General features: G+C 37.5%; 1 protein-coding gene across 1 annotated transcript in view; it reads right to left on the reverse strand.

Annotated features, from left to right (window-relative positions):
- LOC145781652 (NFX1-type zinc finger-containing protein 1-like) overlaps nt 1-25,317 on the reverse strand; it is a 95,151-nt gene that overhangs the window by 36,014 nt on the left and 33,820 nt on the right. Inside the window, exons 11-22 of the mRNA XM_082593327.1 lie at nt 23,272-23,424; nt 18,166-18,316; nt 15,976-16,168; nt 15,329-15,508; nt 10,317-10,523; nt 10,124-10,223; nt 5,856-5,983; nt 4,922-5,011; nt 4,368-4,521; nt 3,221-3,408; nt 2,352-2,529; nt 2,084-2,217 (exon numbers count right to left, since the gene is read on the reverse strand). Of these exons, the coding sequence (XP_082449453.1) occupies nt 2,084-2,217; nt 2,352-2,529; nt 3,221-3,408; nt 4,368-4,521; nt 4,922-5,011; nt 5,856-5,983; nt 10,124-10,223; nt 10,317-10,523; nt 15,329-15,508; nt 15,976-16,168; nt 18,166-18,316; nt 23,272-23,424 (1,856 nt within the window). The remainder of the gene's footprint in view (nt 1-2,083; nt 2,218-2,351; nt 2,530-3,220; nt 3,409-4,367; nt 4,522-4,921; nt 5,012-5,855; nt 5,984-10,123; nt 10,224-10,316; nt 10,524-15,328; nt 15,509-15,975; nt 16,169-18,165; nt 18,317-23,271; nt 23,425-25,317) is intronic.

Below are 25,317 nucleotides of genomic sequence, written 5' to 3' on the forward strand. Positions count from 1 at the left end.
TTTAATTATTTTGGTCATTTACTTTTGTGGTGAAACTTCGATAATGATTTTATGCTTACTGGTAAGAAGCATCATACCTAATAAGTTCACACGGTGAAGATTCTGTAGAGAAACTATTTAGAAGTTGAAGTGTAATTGATGTAGTTGGGCCCATTTCAAAATCATTGGAAATATTGATAGGGTATTTTTTATGTGTTTACCGATATGTTTGAAACATTTGGCTGTTTTTTTAGTATATATATAATTTACAATACATTGAAAGAAATTGGAAAGCACAAATAGTGAAATGAAAAAAATACTAGAGGGCCCTTTTTGAATTCACATACCGGTACTATTCAATTTCTTTTGATTGAAAGAAATCGGAAAGCACAAGAGTGAAAAAAAATTGGAGTTGGGCCTTTTTGTGGGTTCACATACCTATATATTCAATTTATTTTATGATTTTTCATTCTATTTTTAACATTTACAATACCGTAATTATAAATATCCTTGACTAGTGATATCACGAGCAGAAAAAATCTGTCCGCTGCCGCACTGCACATGTCTTCCCGTACACTACAACGCAAAACATCTCGAAATGTCATACTGCCTCTGCACCATGAAGAATAAGAGAGCACTTGTGCAAGTGCACATCAAATGCAAGGGAGTCAATTAAACAAAAGAAAATTTTTGAAAAAATTTAGGGCCTATTTAGGCAATTGAGGAACTTGCACCACTTGTTATCCACCTTTTATAGCTCATCTGAGTTGCTTTTTGTTGAATGCTGGATACTTTTAGCAGAAACGTTCTTCTGTATTTACTTTTTTCTGAATATATGCACATGAAATTTCTCTTATTTTCAAATACCTTATAGACCTGGCATATCACATGTTGTATGGTAGCCCACTGAAATTGCTTTGATCCAAAATAAAAATCATTCTTTCACAAGTGAGTAAAGTGACCTGTTTAAGTGTTTATTCTTGACACTAACCAAGGCTACCATACTCTAAAAACTTTAATTACCTTGAATGCCTGCATAAAATAATGAAAGCTTTGCCTTGGAATGAAATAATGTTAAATAAAAATAATTAAACACCTGATTCTCAAAACTCATGACACTGTTTTTGTTTACAAATTAAAATTTACAATCACAATCATAATGCTTTACCTTGGTTGACTGAACAAGTAGTGTTGCCAGATAAACCATAAAAATGGTGAAAAACAATAATGTTATCAGACCAGATGGCCAAATCTGAATGAAAATTAATAATTTCTTCAGTTTTGGTTTTATCCTCAGATTTTATCCCGGTACCGCGACGCAAAGTTCAAACAGTCAAAATTCTGCGCGGTACGGTGGTATTACCGCGTCGTGACTATACTCCATTGCCAGTATTTTTTTATTAGAAATTGCTAACACTTTTGGCTTTCATTCCGAGCAAAGGTGTAGCTAAGAAATGATAGACCTGTGTTTGCGATTACGTAGGCCTACACGGTGCTGTTTTCTAAACTGGTGAGAAAGTCTATTGAAGTGAACCACATTTCCATATCAGTGCAGTGAAATTATACACAATATTATAGGTCTGCTTGACGATAGAGGGCCCAAAATTATTCTGGCCCCGGGGCCCATAAAGGGTTTAACACAGCACTGGATACAATGCGCCATTTTTCTCGACCATGAGCTGTTCGTACCGCATTTTTATAACTTAATTTTGTCCATTTAGTGATGTTCGATATCCAAATCGTTCTTGGTCTACCTTTGTTTCTTTTACCGTTTATCTTCCCTTCTATTAATGATCTTTGTAACGAGTTTTGCCTTATTGTGTGTCCAAAATACTTTAATTTTTTTCTTTTGACTATTTGTAAGAGAATTTTGCTTGAATTAAATTTGGATGATACTTCGTAGTTAGTGATCTTTTGTTTCCATGAAATTTTTAACATTTGCCTGTATGACCAGAGCTCGAAGGCATCGATCCGTTTTTCCATTTTTTGTGACACTGTCCAAGTTTCAGAGTTGTATAAAAGGGTTGACCAGACATAGCATTTTAATATCCTTAAAGCTGCATAAATATTTGTCTATTAATTTATAAAGCAACTGCTTACTTACCTGTTGACAGCTATAGCAGTTGCCTTTGCATTTGTGTCCGCACTTCAACGTTGCATGGCAAGAAACTTTACAGTCACTCATGCGAATTACCTTTGATCTATAGCAAGGTACATCGACAGGAGGATGTCCGCAGGCTGGTTGAACTAAAATAATAAAATTTGAAAATAATTTTTTTTTTAATATAATTTTAATCTTCTGATATTAATTTTTGACTTGAAATTAAACTACATATATACTAACAGATTTTCGTAGAAAACAAAAAAGTGACGTAGCCTAAGATTACTTGATTTCACTGTGACTTTGCAACACTCAGAACAAGGTCTTCCGCAGATTTCAGCGCAGGTATGCCCACACACTAGTTTTTCCGGACAAGGCATCTTACAGCAAAATTTGTCCGGCGCTTGGTGACATGGCATCTCTTGTTCATGACCACATGGCTCGATGGTCTGATTAGAAAAACGTAGCACTCTTACGAAAAAATGCATTGATATGGCTAATACGTTTGTAAAAATCACTATAAAACGTTTCGAATCAACAATCTACTGGCTGTAACGTAATATTCTGGATAATTGGATATAAACAATATGCTATGACATCATAACTTCAAGATCCAATTTTATCATAAAATCTAAACTTATTTGTCTTATTTTTTTGACAATCACATGCAAAACTTTAATTGTTTTGCAGTACGGTATATTAAAAACAAATAGCAGCTGTCTAGTTTATTTTTTTAGTCACATAACTTTTGAAAACTTTATTTACTTTTCTTTCACTGATTTAAATTTTAAACTTGTTTGAAGATGTTGAGACTACCAAACTTCAAACTGATTATCCTGTCTATATGTCTCAAGCACGTCAAAAAGTTTTCGTTTTGTGGCTTCTACTTTTTTCAAGACCTTTACTATGTTTGGCAAGTGTTGTTTTTTTTTGTAATGGTCGGAAATAAAAATAAACTGAACTGAACATAAGTTTATCATTTAAAACTATTCTCACAATCATACTCTATGAAATACTAGAGGGCGGAAATCGGCCAAAAATGGCTTGTTTGTCAACTCTTTAACGTAGGCCTACAAACACCAGACAAAAATCTGGCCACCCCAAAGATGCTTGTTTTGATTATGGGTTTATTTGATCTACCTTCATTATCTTGACTGAGCATACACACTTTTCATAACAATTTTTCATGCATCTGTGCTTATTTTCACAAAATTTGTGACATGGTTTCCTGCACACAAACAACGTGTGATCTTCATCATCAGGATGACAGGATCTGGTGCAGACATGTCCACATGGCAACCTAAATTGACAAGACTTCCCACATCCACCTGGCAAAGCAAAAAATAACACTTATTCAGTTTATAGCATGTGAGACCATCCAAATAGTTTTGATTGACAAGTTGCTTGAAAAATGTAGGCTACATACACGATATAGCCTACTGATAAAAAAAAATGCTTATGAAAGCAATATACAGTACTAATAATATACTACATCAGCATATAGATAACTTTTAATATCAAGAGAGTGTCATGCGATTCCGATAATTACCAAGAAATAAGATTGTGCTGTCACGTAGCCTACAAGGCATGACTTAAAATGTGTTCCCAAATTTCAAAGGTCGCAGCCTAAAAAGTCCCAGCTTAAAAATTGGTCCCATATTTGGCATCAACCATCTGGTGATGAGAAGACGAGGTTCTCATTAAACTAGCCTTTTTGCATTAACGAAAGATTGGCAAGTTCCTTTCTCTTCGCCAGCTCTCTTTCAGAAACTACAGCGTTCCAATTTATTACACCCTGGATAGAGGCGGGCATTTTTGTTTCAATAACCAGTATTGCCAGAAATTGAACCAGGATTGCATAAATGGAAAGCAAGCGACTCCTCAGTTGTTACGCCACTCGATCTCCCATGCTACTCGAATTTATGGAGGAAAATGCGTATGATGTGCTGAAATTAAGCGTAGATTTGACATTTGTTCGTCAGGATTCAACGTTCTAAGCATCGGATACGCTGCACAAATGGTCATTCTAATAGCCTATGCAGAAACGATACGTCTGTCTTTGCAGGTTCAGTCTGTAGCAGTCGTGCCGTTTTTGGCATACCTTCAAGCCAATTGCCAAGCTTGAATGTTCTACTTCGCAGTTTTTTTAGCGCTTGCAATATTTGATGTGAAAACCCTTAAAATGGAAGTTTTTTTTTTACATGATCAGACAAAGTGAACATTAGCTGTCAAGACGTTACAAAGCTTCGGCATAGGCAAGATAAGTTCAACAAACAACGAATCAAACCTTCCGAAATTTTCTGAAAATCCTGAACATTTTTAGCCATGACAATATTCTCTGGATGGTGTTTGCACTGCAGAGGCAAAGCATCGCCCAACATTCCATCTCGCTCTAACTTGGATAGCATAGAACGCCACAATCTGCTTTTCTTTTTCAATAGCTGAAAAAAATATGAAAACATCGTTTTCTTTGATTAATTATCACAACAAAAAAATACAAAAATAAATAAATTCAGCTATCAGCGATGTGGCCAGACGAGGTGTGCGCGAAGAAGGAAGAAAATAAATTCAGCACACAATAAATAATATATCAATAATAATAGTAGCCTACAACGGTACCATACAGTATGTTAATATTGATCCAGTTATCGTGATTATGACGTTGATCTAACTATCGCTTTGGAGTTCACAACTTTATTGTCTACGCTATTGCCAGTGATGCCAACTGACAAACTCTTACAACTATAGCGTAACAAATGAATTTAATTTGCTGATTTACAAAAATGTTTTCCAAAATTGAATTCTATTTTCCGGTTGCGGGGTTGGCTGTCATACACTTACAGTTCCATTTCCAATGCAGAAAAGCCCTTTTTTAGCTCGAGACAAAGCAACACAAGTTCGATTCTCTATGCCCAAGAAGCCGATCTTCTCCTGCAATGTGTTAGCATTGTCTAAATTTTGAACACAAAATGAAGTCAAACTTTGTAAAAAGCTCTTAAAAAACTATAGTAAATGTATACAATTAACTAACTTTAAAGCTTCTATTAAATATTTGAAATGGTTTAAAAAAACTTTTCATATTCTGCAGATAGTCAAAGTTGGCATGTTTTTTTATTTTATTTTATTTGTGATATTTCTGTTGGCATCTTATTTATACAATACAGGGAATAAACCCTAGACCAGGTATAGGCTCTCTTATTCCTCAGCTTTATGGCTTCTGTAAAAAAAAGTGTGGCCTGCAAGACGGCTTCAGTGCCGTGACAATTTTAATTGTTGATTAAAATTTGCAATGTCTAGAAAACAATATTTTTTTTTCGACAAACTCGAACAGTGTAAATTTAGCGGACCTAATCTCATAGTTTTCTTGTTAGTTTCTTTGTATGTGGTTTGTTTATTTATAACGCAATGTTTTTTTTTGTAGGCCTAATTATTTTTTCAACATATATAGCCTACATCTAGCCCATCTTTCAGTGCAAATTCAATATAAACAAATTATTTTCAAGAATGTCAGTCTGTGTCGTTGCGTTTTGACAAAATTAAGATTCGTACTCTGTGGAACATACTTTAATAAAAAACACCTTGAGATTTTCCAGTATTAGGCTATCGTGACCTTTGTATTTGTTATCAATTGGAGGTTATTGCTTAGAGTATGTTTGAGTTAGGGCTGGACCGAATGGTTCTTTTAATGATAGAGCTTTTCAATTTCTGTCCTAGACTTTTCTCATTGTAAAAATATATAAATAAACGAGTTTACTTATTGGCGTGTGGTGCTTACATCGTCGTTGCTTCGAACCAATGAAAGCAAAATTATGTCGTTTTCTTCTCCTTGGAAATTGTCAACAGCTGTCACTCGGACTTTCCTCATGTTGGCGCTCATGAGGCGGTTGATGACGTGAAGTTGACCTGAGAATCATAAATTCATCCAACACAAGGAAAAAATACTATCAGGTAGCTAATGCTAAATTTTATTTTGTTAATTTAATAACTTCAAGGGAAGGCGGAACAAGCTATAGTTTACTTTGTCATCGCTCGGCAGACCTTGTTGCTTGTTTTCCAAAGAAAAGCTGTTTATATTATAACCTGTGAGGTTGGATTTGGTTTGCTGGACAATCTGGCCTAAAAAATTGCGTTGGAGAGTGTCATTTTTATTTGCTGTTGTTATTGACTGTCACAGATCTTTCGACCTTACACGAAGAGAGACTTTGCAAAGATTGATGACGTAGTTTATTGGGATATCAAATGTTAAACAGTCGATTAAATGTCGAATAGTTCTATTTTGAGATTGTAGATTGCTTTCAAAAATACACGCTACTACTTGCAACAGCAACTTTACAATCGGAAATAATTTCCACTTTTACAATCTATTCCATATCGGCTAGAACTCTACGATCATTTTCAACACACTTTTCATTACGACTTCTCAACTTTTAATCCCCATAATACATAACTCTAAATATTAAAAATCAAACTCAAATCACGCGGGTATTTATAACAGGTTTGCTTTGACTAGAACCTTCCAGAAACTACGGTAATATTACATCACAACTCATTCTTCTAGTCAGCAAGTATAAGACGTTTCGAGAATCGTATAAACACAAAATTTTCTAGATGCATGTTTAGCAATAACAGATTGCGTTATTAAAATATAGGACAGAAATCGACAAAACACCTCAACAGAATTACACAATTAAAATAGCACACTTGTTTAAGAACATGTAGCCTACTGTAATCTGCCGTGGAGCTACCCATATTCATTTTGACATTGACTTTGTACTTTTTGTTTTGCAACAGCAAGGTCGATTTCATGACTTTTCTATCTTGAGTGGGAACTAAAACCGATCAGTTTAGGTATGTGGTATTATTTTGAAGATTTTCTCGCCCGTTCAATTCACCACATCGCCTACTTGTCAAACAACTGACTTGTGTTTTTCTTAACTTGTCAAAAATAAATCACCAGGGGGTGAAAGATACAACATTGGCAGACATCGGCTGCAAAAGAGAATAAGTTATTTGAAATTTTTAGTCGCACATTCAACATCTAAATTATCTCAACGAGCGGTTCTTGATTAAAAAGGCCGAGATCCTGTCTAATAAGACGCAGAGTTATTTCGATGTTGAGCAAGTTAATATTTTTTACAACTTAACATAATTTATTACTAAGTACAGATATATTGATTGATTGAATCTTTATCATCGGACTGGAAAAGCTTCTTTGAGAGCCTAATCCTGACCGTTTTGCATACGTGTAGAGGCTTTGGACCACTAACGCAGAATCGGTCACCGAGATTGACAGGTTAAGTTTCCAATTGTTGAAGTGTTGTTGCCGGGGAATTATACCATTCATTAGGTGCCACTGAATGGAGAGCAGTCCTGAAATGCGTTGCTCAAGCGCACACACCGAAAGTCGAACCAGCGCCGCTTGATCTTGCAGCTTCTTCGTTTACAAAGTTACGCAAAAACCAACCGAGCTATCGGAGCCGAACAAATCTCAAATCTAGCCTATATTTAAATCGTTATAACCATTTATAGGTAGGGCAATTTATGACATATGGTTCCCTTACCCCAAAAAATTGCAACAAAAGGGTTTTCAACTGATTTGATTAGTATTGGGTGTCAGTGTTAACATGTTCAAAATCTTAAGGGATTCAACTTCCGAAAAGTGGTTATTTTCAAGATGGCTTCCAAGATAGCCGTCAAACCATTAAAATAACAGTAAATTGACTATAACTCGGTCAACATATGACCAAAACATGTAGTTTTGGTGTCTATATCTAGGTTTTTATACCCTGTGAAGACAATGAGACCATCGTTGAATTATCTGATAGCCTATAAATTCAATATGGCAATCCAAGATGGCTGCCAAACCAATAAAATATCAGTAAATTGACAATAACCCGGTCATCATATGACCAAAGCATGTAATTTTGGTGGCTATATCTAGGTTTTTATACCCCGTGAAGTCAATGAGACCATTCTCAGAATTGTTGAATTATCTGATAGCCTATAAATTCAATATGGCAATCCAAGATAGCTGCCAAAACAATTAAAAATAAACAATAACAATTGGTTATTGGTTATCAAAACAATAATATTGGTTATGTATTGTATTGGTTAACAATTGTATTGGTTATTAAAAAAACCGTTAAATTTCTATATATATTTGGGTAAACTAATCAGGCGTAAAGAGTTAATACGATGTGGTCATGTTCGGTAGACTCTTGACATAATTAGCGTAAAGAAAGCACATGGATCAAGTAGGCCTATTACTAAAACTCATCGCTGTCACTCTCGATGTCATCGTCTGTAATTATATGTGATTGCTGTATGGCTTGACACATGAACCAGTTTGGCATGGTCCACATCCAGCATGGCATAGTAGCCCATACCTCCGGCAACTACAGTGCAGTGGACACGATTCGAAATTGCAGTGTATCATTTTCAGTAGGTTGTCCGGGGTCGCGAAATTTTTTTTCCCACGAACTTTCTGTCTTATTTGCATATTTCTGTAAGTGTAGCCATTAATGGTTACCGCGCGGCGCGCGTAATTGTTTTTACAGATTTTCGCCCTCACAACAGCCGATTTTTGCCCTCCAGGTCCAAATCTAAACATTGAACTTGAAAAAAAACAACGCATCCTGGAGACACACCCAATCTAATCAAGTTAAAAAAATTGAGAAAAGAAATTGATTCTAAAAAGTAAAATTTTCCGAATTGATTAAGAATTAACCCTAACCCTAAAAATCAACAATAACCCATTAACCCTAACCTTACTTTTTTTGAAAAGCTTTTGTGCACCGCAAAAATTAATGTAAAGAAAAAAAACTGACTTCGATGGGCGTCGAACCGATTTTCTCACGAAGATAAGGCAAAAGACGAAACCACTGAACCAAACACGCTAACGAAAAATGTTTGCATTCACACGGTATAAATACAAACTCTATGCGAAGTTACAAAAAGTTCGTGGGAAAAAAATTGCTTCCGGGGCAGCTTTCATGTCCGTCATGATTGGAACCATCTGATTATTGTCTACTCTCCATCCCCAGTCTAGAGCATCCATACCATCGCGCCCCGGACAACCTACTGAAAATGATACACTGCAATTTCGAATCGTGTCCACTGCACTGTAGTTGCCGGAGGTATGGGCTACCATGCCATGCTGGATGTGGACCATGCCAAACTGGTTCATGTGTCAAGCCATACAGCAATCACATAATTACAGACGATGACATCGAGAGTGACAGCGATGAGTTTAATAATACTTGATCCATGTGCTTTCTTTACGCTGATTATGTCAAGAGTCTATCGAACATGACCACATCGTATGAACTCTTTATGCCTGCTTAGTTTACCCAAATATATATAGAAATTTAACGTTTTTTTCAATAAACAATACATTGCTATTGACCTATTGTTCATTATTAATTGTTTTGGCAGCCATCTTGGATTGCCATATTGAATTTATAGGCTATCAGATAATTCAACAATTCTGAGAATGGTCTCATTGACTTCACGGGGCATAAAAACCTAGATATGGCCACCAAACTACATGTTTTGGTCATATGATGACCGAGTTATTGTCAATTTACTGTTATTTTATTGGTTTGGCAGCTATCTTGGATTGCCGTATTGAATTTATAGGCTATCAGATAATTCAACAATTCTGAGAATGGTCTTATTGACTTCACAGGGTATAAAAACCTAGATATAGACACCAAAACTACATGTTTTGGTCATATGATGACCGAGTTATAGTCAATTTACTGTTATTTTAATGGTTTGATGGCCATCTTGGAAGCCATCTTGAAAATAACCACTTTCCGGAAGTTGGATCCCTTAAGATTTTGAATATGTTAATACTGACACCCAATACTAATCAAATCAGTTGAAAACCCTTTTGTTGCAATTTTTGGGTCAAACCATTTATTGCCCTACCTGTTAAAACAGATTTATTTTTTATTGAACTACTAAGTCTCCTGCAACGGTCGTTTTGTGTCTCACTGAGAAGATAAAAGTGTAACATGAAATAGACGAAAGATAACTTACCAACATATGCTGTTAAGATTGTGATTTGTTCTGGCAAATATCCCTGCTGAATGAGATATTGTGATAGCGTGACTAAAAAGTTTGCTTCGTACTGGTTGACCTGAAGAAAAAGAAATTATGAAACAACGGGCAACAGAGAAAGGCAAATGCTTCGCAATTCCATCTGTTATTAACTTATTATAAGATCATCCACCTTGCTTCTTCCATCTTTGACATTATCTTCTTTGTGCTCGTGGGAAAGAAAGAAAATATTTTTCTGAACTCCAGTGACGTCTTCGTAATCAAGCACACTTTCATGGTCACGAAGATCTTCATAAATGTGCGGACGAAGAAGATCAGCGATTCTGGGTCTCATCCGATGTTGCAAAGCCAATCTGCTACATGGAATTCCGTTCTTGAACTGAAAATTTCAGGATTTTTTTGTTTTAGTTCCAAAGAAAATGTAGAAAATTTACAATAATTGCACGCAATTATAACAATTAATACGAGAATATCCAGATTATACTATAAAATAGTCCGCACTGACTCTGTGCAATGCGTTATATGTTTATGCTTCAGATTAGACTGTTTAGTTTAGAGCAAGGCACAACACGCGGTCCGCAAATGCGTTTTGTGTGGCCTACGAAAGCACTTCAAAGTATATCAGCAGCTGAAGTTTATCTTCTGTATCAGCAACTGAAGTTTATCTTCTATACAAAACCGTAACTCTCGCACTCTCTGTAATTGATTTCCAGCAAATAATCCAATTCTTCTATGACGTTGTAAGAACTGTGTACGCCACACGAACAATTATGACGATTACCCCTTATAAAAATAGGTGGCCATGTTATGACCAGGCAAAATGTCAAATGTGATTCTTCGCTAGACACTTTGTTTAGTTTAGGCTACTCATGGTCACCTGAAGATGCGGCCTGATATGTCACATTTTGATTACAGCTACTGTTGTTTGACCAGGCCCGGATTTAGGGGGGGGGGAGGCAGAGGGTGCAGGTGCTCCGGGCTCCCCGACTTTTGAAGGCCCCCCCCCCCTACGTGGAAAAAATGTGTTATTATTATATTTTTCCTTCAGCTTTTTCAAGTTTCTGCAAAATGCTGTGCAGTGCAGTGCTGGATTAATGCTACTGTGGACGTAGAGGTGGTCTTTCGCGCCGTAGGCTTGAAAAAAATTTTTGCACGGGGGCCCTCCATCTAAAAGTGCTCCGGGCCCCCCATCAGCTAAATCTGGCCCTGTGTTTGACTGATGTTTTCAAAGATTTTTTTATTTTTTGCTGTCTCCTAATGATATAAAAGCTTTTGTTGCCTTGGGGAAGCAGTAGCAAATGAGAAAAAGTATATTGAAAAACGCTGAATCAGACTGTTATTGAAAAATTAACAGTCTGACTGAAATCTTTGAAATCAAATTTTCTTTGTTTTTCAACATCTGAGGATGTTAATTAAAACCTATTGTGTCATCTGGGGAAAACAATAAAGAAAGCGTAAAAATAAAATTTTTAGAAAAAATTATTTAAACATTCGCCCAAAGTTAGCTAAATCTGGAAATTTCTGCAAAATGTGACAAATCAGGAATAACATGAACATTCACCAACGTTTGCTTCCTTCCCCTTAGTGCGGGCCTTTTGTGTGTTATGTGTAGACAACACAGCGCACACTTCACTTAATGCAGGTTTCAAGCTGTATCTCTCTCACGCTGCTACACGGATCGCAAATCGATCTCATGACGACGACCATGACTCTAATTTCGTCCCACCATACTATACCACCAGACCTGTAGCGATGCGTTCGATGGCACTTATGTGGGATCGCTATGCCCTTTCTGATCGAGCAGCAGCCGCTGTAGCGTCTGCTGCATTGCACGACGTAGGTATAATAATGGTTAGTGCTGATAAAACTGGTATTATTGATAGAAACAAAGTTCGGAGATCAAGAAGTAGAAATTGAGAAGAATTGCAAGAGTCCAGGTCGGACGTTTTACACGGTTTGTATTTTAATGGCAGAAAAGACAAGACACTATAAAGATTGGAGTAGACGATCATGGGGTGTCTCATAAAAGATCTGTTGTTGAAGAGCATGTGTGTATTATTATCGCCGAACCTGGATCTCAGGATTTTGGCCAGGTAAGTCCAAGCGCGGGAACAGCCAGAAGCATTGCCGACTCCATAATATCAGCAGTTCATGATAGAGGAACAGACACCAGCTTAATAACAGCCGTGGGGTGTGATGGCACTGTGGTAAATAAGGGTCAAGCAGGCGGTGTTATCCGACTGTTGGAATTAGAGTTTCGAAAACCGCTGCAATGGTTGGTATGTCAATTCCACGCAAACGAATTACCCCTGCGGCATCTTCTTGAGTTTTTGGATGGCAGTACAACTGGTCCTTGTGGGCATTCCGGACAGATTAGAAAGGCTTTAATTAATACTGAAAAGTTTGGGTGTTCATCAGGACAATTATTGTTTCTAGCACTAGTTGCTACGTTCATCTGATGAAATTGAAAGTAAAATTAACAACAAACAAGATGGTTTATTGCTTCACTGACGTTTCGCGCACCATGACAATGCGCATCCTCAGAGCGAATAACATACAAAATAAAATTTCACCAGGTTATATACTGCAGTGCGATTGAAGGCAAGAAAAAATAAAACACGCATAATTTTGAAGCAATAAACCATCTTGTTTGTTGTTAATTTTACTTTCAATTTCATCAGATGAACGTAGCAACTAGTGCTAGAAACGAAGGCTTTACTTACATGTGATAAAATGCCTGTCCGACGATTTGAATCAATACCAAGTAATTTTCCTCATATGGGTGTGACCGATTTAAGCACAGACCAAAGATACCTCCGGGAAATTTGTCATTTCGTTTGTACAGGAGAAATTCCCAGTTCACTCGCCACAAGAAGTCCAGGTAAGCTTAATCACTCACCCGGGCTAACTGAGGGGAATTGCATTCTGCGGTTGTATATAGGGACCACAGAACCCTCTGATAATTTAAAAACGCTGGCTACCTTTATCATGAAGGTATATGCTCCTGTGTGGTTCGAAATAAAGTGCAATCTACTCTGTATCAGCGGTGCTTGTCATCTATGGCAAACTGTCACGATTTGTTTCTATCTCTTACCAGGAAAAAGACTTGGAAAGGTTCAATGACGTAGTTTAATGGGTTAAACCGAAAAGCAGTCAATTAAATTCACGGATAGTTCTATTGGTGAGATGATATATAAAAACGCTTGAAGGACTCCAACGAATGGTTCACCACTTCCAACAATTAATCAAAGTAACAGTAAACGGCAATAGATTCCAATGCTTGCGACTATTGATCAAGTTTAACGTAATCCACTCGCAGCTTCTCATACGATTGTAATTTCAATCAGAAATTATATTAGCATCAACTTGCTTTACTCGTATGCAATACTTCAACTTTTGATCAACAATAATCTTTGCTTCTATTACCAACTGCTACTATTACAGCAATGATCTCTCATAACCAACTCATCATAATAATCAACCCATCATAATACAACTCCCATAATAATCATTACGCAAATTACACCACTATTTATAAAAGGTTTGTTCGGTCTAGTAACTTCGAGAAGGTTACGTAATGTTGCATCACACGAACTCATCGTTCGGTCACGTTGCATTGAGCGGCATAAACAAGCAAGTTTAAAGAAGACTCTAGAACTGCACGTAGCAATCGAATGACCTAGAATACACGTTACATAATACAGATTTCGTAATCAGAGGTTACTTCAGGATAATGACCGATGATAACCTATAGCATAAGAATTTTACAATCAAAACAGCACGCTCGATCGAGATACAAGCGGCCCGTCGTAAGACCTCGCACATTGATTGTGACACAAACCATAAGCAAATCTTGCCACCTGTCGGATAAACTAAAAGCCATTGTCGACCCTGTTATTCAAAGAAATGGATTTTTTGGCCACAGCGAAAACATACTTTTATCAATGCTGTTTGACAAAGAATCACATGTGCGTGAGCTGGAAATACGCCGTATACTGCTTGCACGAGAAACTCCCGTTTACACTGAAATCTGGCGCTTCAAACTGCCAAAATTCAATTTTAATGCTGTTAGTTATGTTGATATGATATGCTGGCAAACCCACAACGACAAAACCAAACCTCCAATAACTATGAAAATGACAACAGAGAACTGTGGTTATTCAAAAACATCAACACAAGCCAACATTCTCTCAATTTTCCCTGCCACACTCAAGCAGTCGAGCGAGGTATCAAGGTTGTCACGGAGGCCTCTGTTGTAGTATGTGCTGGTGCCGCTAACCGCGTTGGACTCATCAGAAGTCGGCTACAGTCCAGCAAAGACATACCCCGTCTCAATACAAAACAAGATTTTAGATTATGTTCTTAAAAGGTTTGCGTATCTAACATGTACTTGTACCATAATTCTACTTGTAAATATTGATTTTCTGCGTAATTTAAACGATTTGCAGGAGGCAGTGCAGTTACAAATGTGTAAAAATGGAATTTTTAAAAATTTGCAATTCTTTTTTGAATTTTAAACTTCGTTGGGGCACCCCAAGATTTTCTTTGGGGCACCCCAAGTTAATTTTTTTGGAAATTTATTTTTGCGTTGTGCTTACAATGTCAGTGCACAACTTTTCCGCACTCTTAATATGCGATTAAAAATTAAAGCAAAAAATAAAATTTTTAGAAATTTTCTACTTTTTCTAATATTTCAACTTTGGAGCACCCCAAGATGTTAAAATTTTTAAAAAAACTTTTTTGTGTTGTATTTACAATGTCAGTGCACAACTTTTCCGCGCTCTTAAAAAGCGATTAAAAACTAAAACAAAAATTAAGATTTTTGGAAATTTTCCACTTTTTCCAATATTTCAACTTCTTTGGGGCAACCCAAGATATTAAAATTTTTGAATTTTTTTTTTGTGTTGCGCTTACAATGTCAGTGCACAACTTTTCCGCACTATTAATAAGCGATTAAGAAAAAAAGTTGAAAAACGATTCCCCCTATTGTGCAATGTGCAGGTCTACTCCAGAGTATACACTATATATAGTTTGAGATGTTGGTAAAGAGTATTTTAAGTTAATTTGCAATTTCTAAAGGAGAAAATCGTTTTTAAAATATACCTGCATGTTATTACAAATAAATTACTTAAGTAGTCCAACTTTAGTTCAAAATACGTAACAATATTAGACTGGGAAGTTTACCATTCTCTCAAACAATGAAACATCCAGGTTGAATTTCGTAGCAAGTTCGTAAACAGCAGGAGAAGGTTTGAGCTGTTGATGATCTCCAATGAGAATGAGATGCTCCGTGGCTTGAGGCAACGAAGTCACGATGTGAGCTTCCAACACTTCGGCTGCTTCTTCAACCACAACTACTTTAGCCTGAAGATCAAATGCTGCACCACTCCAGTACGAAACTTTGCAAGAAAATTTGAACTAGCAAGGAAAACACACCAACTAAACAAGCTCTAATCGAGTGTGCCAATACAAGTCCAAGCCAATGGCTTGATCTACAGTAGGTCTTCGATAAAAAAATCAAACAACGAGTATTGAGCCTGAGCTAAGGTGTTACTTCGAGGACAGCTCTCGGTCTTCGGTTGCCTACCTAGTGAATATACTGTAGTTTGTCTTGGTAGGCTAACACTTCAATTGCAAGACACTTCTCAACAGTCAACCGAGGTTACTGAGTTGCTGTGCTGGCAAGTAAGACCTATGCCAGATTGCCAAGGTAAATCTTCGGAAAGGCTTTTTCAATCCGAAAACAAATTTTTCACAATTATTACAGCAGTAGCAAATTACAAGATCAATTTAGAAAAAGGACAAAAATTATGCCATTGCAAAACACTAACCGGCAGTTTATTGACAATGTCTCGATATTTAGCTGCACCAGTCGTTGTCATTCCGATAACAGTAGCATTCCGCATAATTGTGAGGTTATCTTTGTTTTGAGAGGCTGTCAACAATTTACACAGCCGATCGTATTTGACGAGGTCCACATTTATTTTGTCGTTCAAATAGTTGCGTAGATCGTGCATCCAACGCCTAGAAACCATCAAAACAAAACAACAGAAAAGTTGAATCATCCTTTCATGCTTTAACAAGAAGCAAATTTTAACATAACTACATTTATTGTTTGCAAACTCCAACTTAGTAGCCTAATAGAAAGGAAATATTGTATTTGCAACCATAGGTATGACTTTATTTGTCAACCTTCACGAAACTGCCCACAATAGTAATAGTAAAAACAGTTATGCAAAACTGGCCACAACTTTTTACCTCTGTTTACCTGAAAGATCGTTTGCTTGTTGAAAAAAAAAATTGGAAACCTACATTCACTCCATGAAATAGAAACGTTAATTTTAGTCATAGCAACTAATAAAAATGTTTTGTTTTTTTAAACAAAATTGGTATCAGATCTGCAATTGATAATTCAGAAAGGCAACATGCATTGCATAAACCTACTTCTTTTAAGTAACCGGAATTGTTATTTTGCACCTAAAGTAAGCTTTTAACAAAGATTTTAGTAGCCTACTGCATAAAGGAAAAGTAAGTAACGCAACGAGTGATTGCAGAGTTTTTATTGATCATGTTAGCCATGTCTTCAGTTATAGTAAGCCTATATATCTTCCTACGCTCAGTCCATAGCTGTTTCAGTGTATGCTTATATTTGGGTAATTTCAATAAAATTGCGCAATTTGGGCAGTTTTTTTGTTTTCCTTAACCCAAAATGTTTGGTCCCGTACGTCTATGCTGCAAGTTTAGACCTTCTTTTACGCATAATGAAAGCTGTGATAACTAAACTGGAAACTAGTAAGTCTTATTCGACATTGGTCACAAGAATGATGGAGCAATGGTCTGATATTGAAAATTTGCACCAAACGTGCCATTAAACATTAAATTTCGTATATCAATCGAACATAAAACGTTCCGTTAAGTCGCTTTAAATTGTTTTAAAAAGGGTTTTCTAGGTTTCACACTAACATTCCACCGACACTACGTTGCGGGACGCAGGTCCTTTTAGTTTGGCGAATAGGCTAAGCCAAAAGCGGATGTATTTTCACATCCATGTGATTTAAAATCGTAATAAAATTCGCAACTCTCTGATGCTTATTACTTACAAAACAATCCGGGACTTATTTGGTAGTTCTTTGCCAGAAGAATCCTCTATAATTTAATCGCAATCATTACCACACATGTGAAGACATAGACGTAGGAAAAAGTTAGTTTTTAGGGGTGAGAAAAATTCTTGCCCAAATATAATTAAATGCATCCAAATATTTTTTGAGACAAAGCATAGACCACCTGATTAAAAATTCTACACTGCTCCCAATAGTCCGGTATAACTTTGATTATTTGAGCAAAAAATCAAAAATAAGTTCAACCCTAATAGAAAATTTCAAACATGCTAAAAGTTTTTTTTTATGTTTTTTATCAAATTTTCGTCGTATTGAATAGTCTGGGGGTGCGGTTGCATTTTATTTGACATTTTTATAACTGTTGTTTGAACAAAAAATCAACAATACGTTCAATCTTAATGAAATTTTTAAAACTTGCTAAAAGTTTTTCCCTAATTTTTTATCAATCTTTCCCAAATTTTCGACTAATTGAAAAGTTTGGGGTTGCTGTTGCACCCCTGGCTTCTACGCCTATGTGTGGAGTTTTCATTTTTAATGTTATGCAATGTATTTTAACATTTCCATTTCTTGCTTCAGTTCAATGTGAATCAGTTTTCAAATGATTGACAAAGCTTTCGAATTATTGTATGATACATGCCGCTAAGTGTTTTTTGTTTTCGTCCTATTGTAGGCCACGAATATTAGTGCATCCTAAAATGTTTCTCTTTCATGCAAAGTAACAACTTGTTCTCAATAAAAAAAGTCCTTAGTTGGGAAGAATTGCAAGGTAGCTTAATTCAGGCTGATTTTTAAGGTAATTATTATCGGCCTAAACACACTTTTAGTTAAAATCAAGTCACTCAATTACACAAAATCGGAATTGTAGAAAGCTGTGATCTAAAGCAAAGAAAAATTCTTTCTAACCGGTACAGCTTCCATCGATCTGCTGAATTCAGGTGAAAAATGTTGGTGACCATTTGAGCTGTTTTCTCAGGCATGATGGCAGCCTGTCTGATGTTGTTCTTAATATCTATCTCTTCTTTCCTTGAAAAGCTCCTTTTCAAGTCTTCCGTGCCTTGTTTTTGTTTCACCATAAAAACATTAGTGTTTTGATTCGACAAGTTAGGGCAGATCACATCACATTAAGGTAGCCTAAGTTACTGATGTCAAAAACGACAACATTTGCGTTCGTGCCATTAAAGCACAAATACTATAAAGCCTATTGAGTAATAGACTAGTTATTAACATATTGTTTAACTCTTTGAGAACGTTTCGATGCGGAATAACCAAGGATGCCAGTGCTAGGTTTTTCCACCTAGATCTGTTTTTTTTTTACCATATCTGGGTTTTAAGTTGTTTTTTTTTCAAATTTGGGTAAATCTAGGTTTTTCGGTATGTAACTTTTTTTATTCACATTCATTCACAAACATGATGGCTTTCTCGAGAACATCAGCAGCATATTAGAGCAGTGGGAAGCGTTGGTTTCGTATTTTCAGTCTCAATGTAACACTGACAAGGTTGAAGGTGCAAAACGGATTTATGATGCACTTGTTAATCGTGGAACAAAGCATAGCCTATGCTTGTTTTTTTGCAATATGTTCTTAAAAAGGTAAATAGTGTCAACCTGGAATTCCATTGTTAGCATTTTCGTCTGCACAAGTTGTATTTTATGGTTTCTACAGAATACAGAAATATTTTGAGTCTTTTCATCAGAAAAGATTAAATCATGCACAGAAAATTAGGAGAAATAGATCCAAGCAATGCTGAAAATCATAGGAACATGTCAGCTGTGCACCTTGGTGGACGAACAATGGCCCTGTTGGAACAGGAACCCCATTTGTTTTTGTGTATAGTTATGTTAGTTATATGCCATAATAACTACCAACATAAGCATGTATATTATTTTGTATAGCCTAATTACATGGTAGCGCACGCCAAGTCATATAAGAGTGTATTTTTGACCGTTTACAAACTGGCTGTCACAAGGAACGTCTCCCTTGTTTCTGTGTGCGTAAAATCTAGAAGGTTATTTACACTTTCTAGTAGAGCTAGCAGCTTGGCTCTGAGGGCGGGACTCGAGGCGCTAAGACAACCGACCAGCTGCAAACCTCAAGACGGAAAGTAATGGAAGCCTACCGTCTTTACTACTCTTCCAAGAAAACTATGATGACACACAACAAAAGATTGAACACTAAAGCTGTGAAGATACTTCAGGCGTCAAATGCTGGAAGTGTCTCAGCCGGTAGGGACCGACGTGCGCGGAGCAAGGGGTAGACACTTTTACGTATTGCACTGCCCGAAAAGGTAACCGCAACCATGCGTGACATACGACATCGTTGACGTTGGTAGCGCTATCATGCGTGACATGACTCAACACGTGATTAACTGGTCGTCTTTATCGAAAGATTTTGATACAAAGAAATTTAACTGCATGCATCGCCACAACCAACGTTGCCTAATGGTTAGGGCAGAGGAGTAATAATTTCGATTGCATGGGTTCGACTCCCACCCTCTGCTAATTCTATTTTTTCTTCTTCAACTGAACTGAGTGCAAGAAGAATCGTAGTGACTGCAAACAATGGAGTTTATGAGAAAAGTTGTGACTAAAACACCAGTAATGTCATATACGATACGCATGGTTGCGGTTGCCTCTTCGGGCAGTGCAATACGTAAAAGTGCCTACCGGAGCAAGGCGTCACCCGATCGTCATTCAGCGACAGCCCGCACCGACCAAAGAATCAAAATAGCAACGTGGAATGTCAGAACCCTCGCAAAACCTGGACGATTAGAAAACCTACTCCAAGAACAGAAGCGTATGGGTATTTCCATTATGGGAATAAGTGAAATGCGTTGGAAAGGAGCTGGTAAGAGCATTCGGGATGGATACACCATCATTCATTCCGGCGGTAACAAGGCCATGTACGAAATTGGTATGATCATTGACCAAGCAATAGCAAAGTGCATTGCGGGATACTGGGCACTTTCTGACCGTATCTTACTCGTTAAATTAAATGCAAAGCCCTTCAATCTGTCAATTATACAGGTGTACGCACCAACATCAACAGCAGAACCGAAAGTTCTTGAAGAATTCTATCGCCAGCTAGACACCGCCAAACAACAATGTAAAAAACGAGAAATTACGATCGTTATGGGCGATATGAATGCCAAAGTAGGCGAAGGACGATACGGAGATGTTATCGGGCCGTATGGCCGCGGTATCATGAATGAACCTGGCGAAACCTGGGCAAATTGGTGCAATGCGAACGAACAGACTGTAATGAACACATGGTTCCGTAATCACCCGAGAAGACTTTGGACATGGAGAAGCCCCGTAGGCAATATCAAAAATCAAATTGACTATGTCACTATAAACCAGCGTTTCAGAAGCGCTATCTCGAACTGTCGAGCGCTCCCGGGCGCAGATTGTAACAGCGACCACAACCCCGTGGTAGCCACGCTCCGGGTAAAACTACGCAAGAACTCAATAAACAAACAACAAAACTCTCCAAAATTAGACTACGAGCAGTTATTGTCAAATTCCCAATTACAATCCGACTACAACGTAGAGGTCAAGAACAGGTACGCTGCCCTGTGTGACTCAACTATTAATAAAGAAAGCTCTGACGACTTGTCTTCAAAATGGACAGCTCTTCGTACCGCCATCACAGAATCGGCCGAAGCAGTTATACCGCACAAAGCAAAAGCTGCCAATCAAGTATGGATGACCGACGAAGTTCTAAAGCTCATGGATAAGAGAAGAGAATCGAACAAAGATCTGAAAAATTTCAACTCACTAAATAAGGAATCAAAACTCGATGTAAGCAACTGAAAGAACGATGGTGGAACCAACAGTGTGACGAGATTGAGCGTAGACCATCCATTGCTCACATCCAAGTGAAGAAGATGCAAAAGAACTCTGTGCACTCCTGCACAGGCTGCATCAAAGCCAAGAACGGTAACATCTTGCTGGAGAAAGATGAAATCCTCGAGAGATGGGCTGAATATATCAGAGACTTGTTCGACGATGCTCGTGGAAACAAACCTGCAATATCGAAAGAGATAGATGGACCACCGATTCTAGAAAGTGAAATACGTCACGCTATAAAGAAAGCCAAATTGAAAAAAGCTGCAGGTCCTGACGCCGTACACACAGAAACCCTTAAGGTTTTAGACGATTTTGGGATAAAAAAGTTGACTGAAATCGCGAATGAGATTTATCACAGCGGAAAAATTCCGGAGGACCTATTACAATCGATCGTCATCACATTACCGAAGAAACCCGGGGCGATTGATTGCGAACTACACCGCACAATCAGTCTAATGTGTCATGTCACCAAAATTTTTCTGACCGTTTTACTCCATCGACTACGCAGATGCATCAATCCCGAAATCACAGATGTGCAATGCGGATTTGTGAAAAACAAAGGAACTAGAAACGCCACATTCCTAATCAGAACGCTTGCTGAGAGGTCGATAGAACACAGGGAAGACCTGTACCTCTGCTTTATGGACTACAGCAAAGCTTTCGACCGCGTTAGACATGAGCCACTCATGGAGATGCTTGACAGCTTAGACACAGATGGTAAAGACCTCCGACTTTTCAGAAATTTCTACTGGGATCAATCAGCAGCAGTCCGGATAGATGGCGAGCTGAGCAAGTGGACACAAATTCGGAGAGGCGTTAGACAGGGGTGCGTAGTTTCACCTGATCTTTTCTCACTCTACGGAGAAATGATCTTGCGACATCTAGATGACGAAGAAGGCGTCTCTGTAGGCGGACAACACTTCAACAACATAAGATACGCAGACGACACAGTACTAATCGCCACATCAAACTCCAGTTTACAAAATTTACTCGACATAGTCATTAAGCAAAGTGAGAATCTTGGACTTAATTTGAATGCAACAAAAACCTTCTGCATGACCATCTCATCAAAAGAAATAACTCCAGTATGCACTATCAAAATACAAAATACAACAGTCTCACAAGTAAATAGTTTCAACTATCTGGGTTCTATGGTCACTTCGAATGGTCGATGCTGGAGCGACGTAAAATCAAGAACTGCACAATCCAAACAAGCTTTCATCAAAATGGACAAAATACTGAAATCTAATTCAATCTCTCTAAACACTAGAATAAGAATTTTACATGTGTACATTTGGTCAGTTCTGCTATATGGCTGTGAATCCTGGACTGTATGCCCGAAGATAGTGAAGAAGATCAACAGTGCTGAAATTTGGTTCATTCGTAGAATGATGGGAATTAACTGGATGGATAAAATCACTAACGAAGAAGTGTGGAGACGCTCTGGGTGCACCCCTGGCGTCCTCATCACAACTATCAAAAAAAGGCAAATGACATTTATCGGGCATGTCTACCGCAAACGCGGAATTGAACACTCGGCAATGATGGGGCGATTTCCTGGTCAGAGACACCAGGGGCGTCCACGTTTAGAAATCTTCAAAAATCTTTCAACGTGGACAAACCAAAATTTTGAAAATCTAGTTAGAAGTATGGACAATCGATCGTTGTGGAGACTCACGGTAGCCGACACCTTATTCAGGCATGGCCGATGATGATGATGAATTATATATACGTGTTATTATTTACAGCTTTCTGACGCTTCTAGGTAATGATATAAAATGGTGTTAAAAGCACATGCAGGTACTTTTAACCGCTTTACTACATCTTTTCTGGACCCGTTTTTTTTTTGCCTCATCTGGTTTTTTTTGAACACACGATCTAAGTTTATTGGAAATGTGTCACTGGCATCCCTGGGAATAACTATTAAGCCACTTTCTAAAGTCAGTGGTTTCAACCTTCTTGTATCCATAAAACCCATTCAAAAAATTGTCCACTCTTCTTATCCAAAATTTTACAAAATCACTCGTAACATAAGAATTTCAATGCTTTTTCAGAATCAATGTAGGCCTATTTCCAAATCCTGTAAAAAAAATTCACGGACCTCAGGTTGGAAACCACAATCTCAAAAGTGTCATTCTGACATAGTGTTAAACCGAAAATTTTACCTCTGATATAATCAGCATCCTTTTTCAATAACTCAGTTATTACGAATTCGTTTGTAGTTTGTTTCAGCATCTCCTTTATCTTCATCTTCACTTTCGGGTTTTTGGAAGCATGGATTTGTTTGCTGCCGTAGCTACAACCTTCTTCGTCAGAGTCTGCAATTAAAATAATTGCAATATAACAGCTGCTTTAGAAGGTGATATAGTGTACTTAAAATAATTTCCTCAGAGTTGTACGCCGCAAAAACTGCTTCACTGCACAAGTCGGACACGTGAACCACCTTTTGAAGTTGCTGAAAAGGATTATTGCTTCATAGTTGCTGAAAAGGAAAGTTTTAAAATAATGAAACTTGACGTGAAACCAAACTAAACGTCATCAGCAAAAAAAATTGTGGTATAATAATGCAACGTGTTTATAAAATCGAAACCTTCTTGTTATTTCGCAGTGTTTCGGACACTTTTTGCCTCCCACTGTAGCTTAGCAGCATGAACACCATCATACGCTTAAACAGTTTTCTCTCTGACCTGGTAGCCTATACTTTATATTATACTCAAACCGTGGACCTTATCAAGCACACACACATTGTAAAGATAAACTAATGATAAACATTTTAATATTAAAATGAAGCATTTAACTTTTTAAACGTAGTTATTATCATCGTAATAAACCAATTTTGATTATAAAGATCACAAATAAATCCTTATGTTGTGGGTGTGGCCTGTCTGTCTGTCGAGAATGAAGTCTTCATCTCCACATCTCTCTGTCTGTTGGGTTGTCAGAGTCTATGTTTGGGGCTAAAATGTCACACTCAACAAGTTTCTTCCATGAAAGTTTTGGTCAACAAAATAGAAAACCAAAACAATTCATCATTTCGCCCCGATAGCTCAATTGGTTAGCGAGTGACTTCGTGAACGAAGAAGCTTCAAGATCAAGTGGCGCTGGTTCGACTCTCGGGGTGTGCGCTTGAGCAACGCATTCTAAGGACTGCTCTCCATTCAGTCGCACCTAATGGATGGAATAAGTTCCCGGCAACAAGACTACAACAATCGAAAACTTCACTCTGTCAATCTCGGTAACCGGCCCTGCGTCAAAAGCCTCTACCAGTATGCGAAACTGCTAGAAAGAAACCTATTAAAGTGCAACTGCACGATGACTTTTACCGCACTTTATCTGAAAGAGCATATTTCAATGTATAAATACCAACCTCGCCATTACATGTTAAGGCTATGTTTATCTCAATAAAAATTAACAAAACCATCGTTTCCACGCGCTTGTATTTTTGACCACGTTGCTGCAATGGCGGATTGTATTGCACAACACACCGGATTATGACGTCAGTTCGAGACAGACTTCGAAGCGACAATCGCTTTTACAAGTCCTTTCGTTATTTTTTCGTTATTTGGTGCCAAGCCTATCTCGGCTAGTTTGGTCTCCACTCAGTTTGCCTTGAACTGACGTTATATCACCAGATGGCGTTGACAAGTTTGCCACTTCCAGGTAAGGTAAAATAAGCGCTAGAGAGCGTGGAAAAAAGGTCGGTTTCTCGACTGTGGGCCTAATTTTAAGTGAGTGAGTTTTTCAACCAATCCCGGATGTCTTGGCAATGGATTCTAGCCAATGTTAATTCGATTGTGCAGTTGCACTTGCACTTCGGCTTTGTCAGTCCGAAAATAAAGATTCAAAAGTCAAATCAAACCATATCTTGCTTTTAGTTATTGTGTCAATCACTGCTTTAAATTCGATGGTCGACCGACGTAAGCAGGCATCCAGGGTTTCATCAGCTATTTTATGTTCAGCATGTCGCTTCATAAATTAGAAAATTGCTTTCGCAATGGTATTGATATGTGCAACCGAACATGGAACACATCTTCAGTGCAAAGTCTTTTAAATTGACCTCCTTCGGAACGGTTATTACTTGCAAGCACACCAAACACTATGGTGTACCTCTGTTTTTGGCAAAAATGTCTTTCTCCCTAAATAGAACTCTTTGTTTTCCTTTGACACTAATTTTATTAATAAATTACTTTCCTTGACTAAATAGATAAGTT

This window comes from Aplidium turbinatum, chromosome 13 (assembly GCF_918807975.1).
Source record: "Aplidium turbinatum chromosome 13, kaAplTurb1.1, whole genome shotgun sequence".
Taxonomy (NCBI): Eukaryota; Metazoa; Chordata; class Ascidiacea; order Aplousobranchia; family Polyclinidae; genus Aplidium; species Aplidium turbinatum.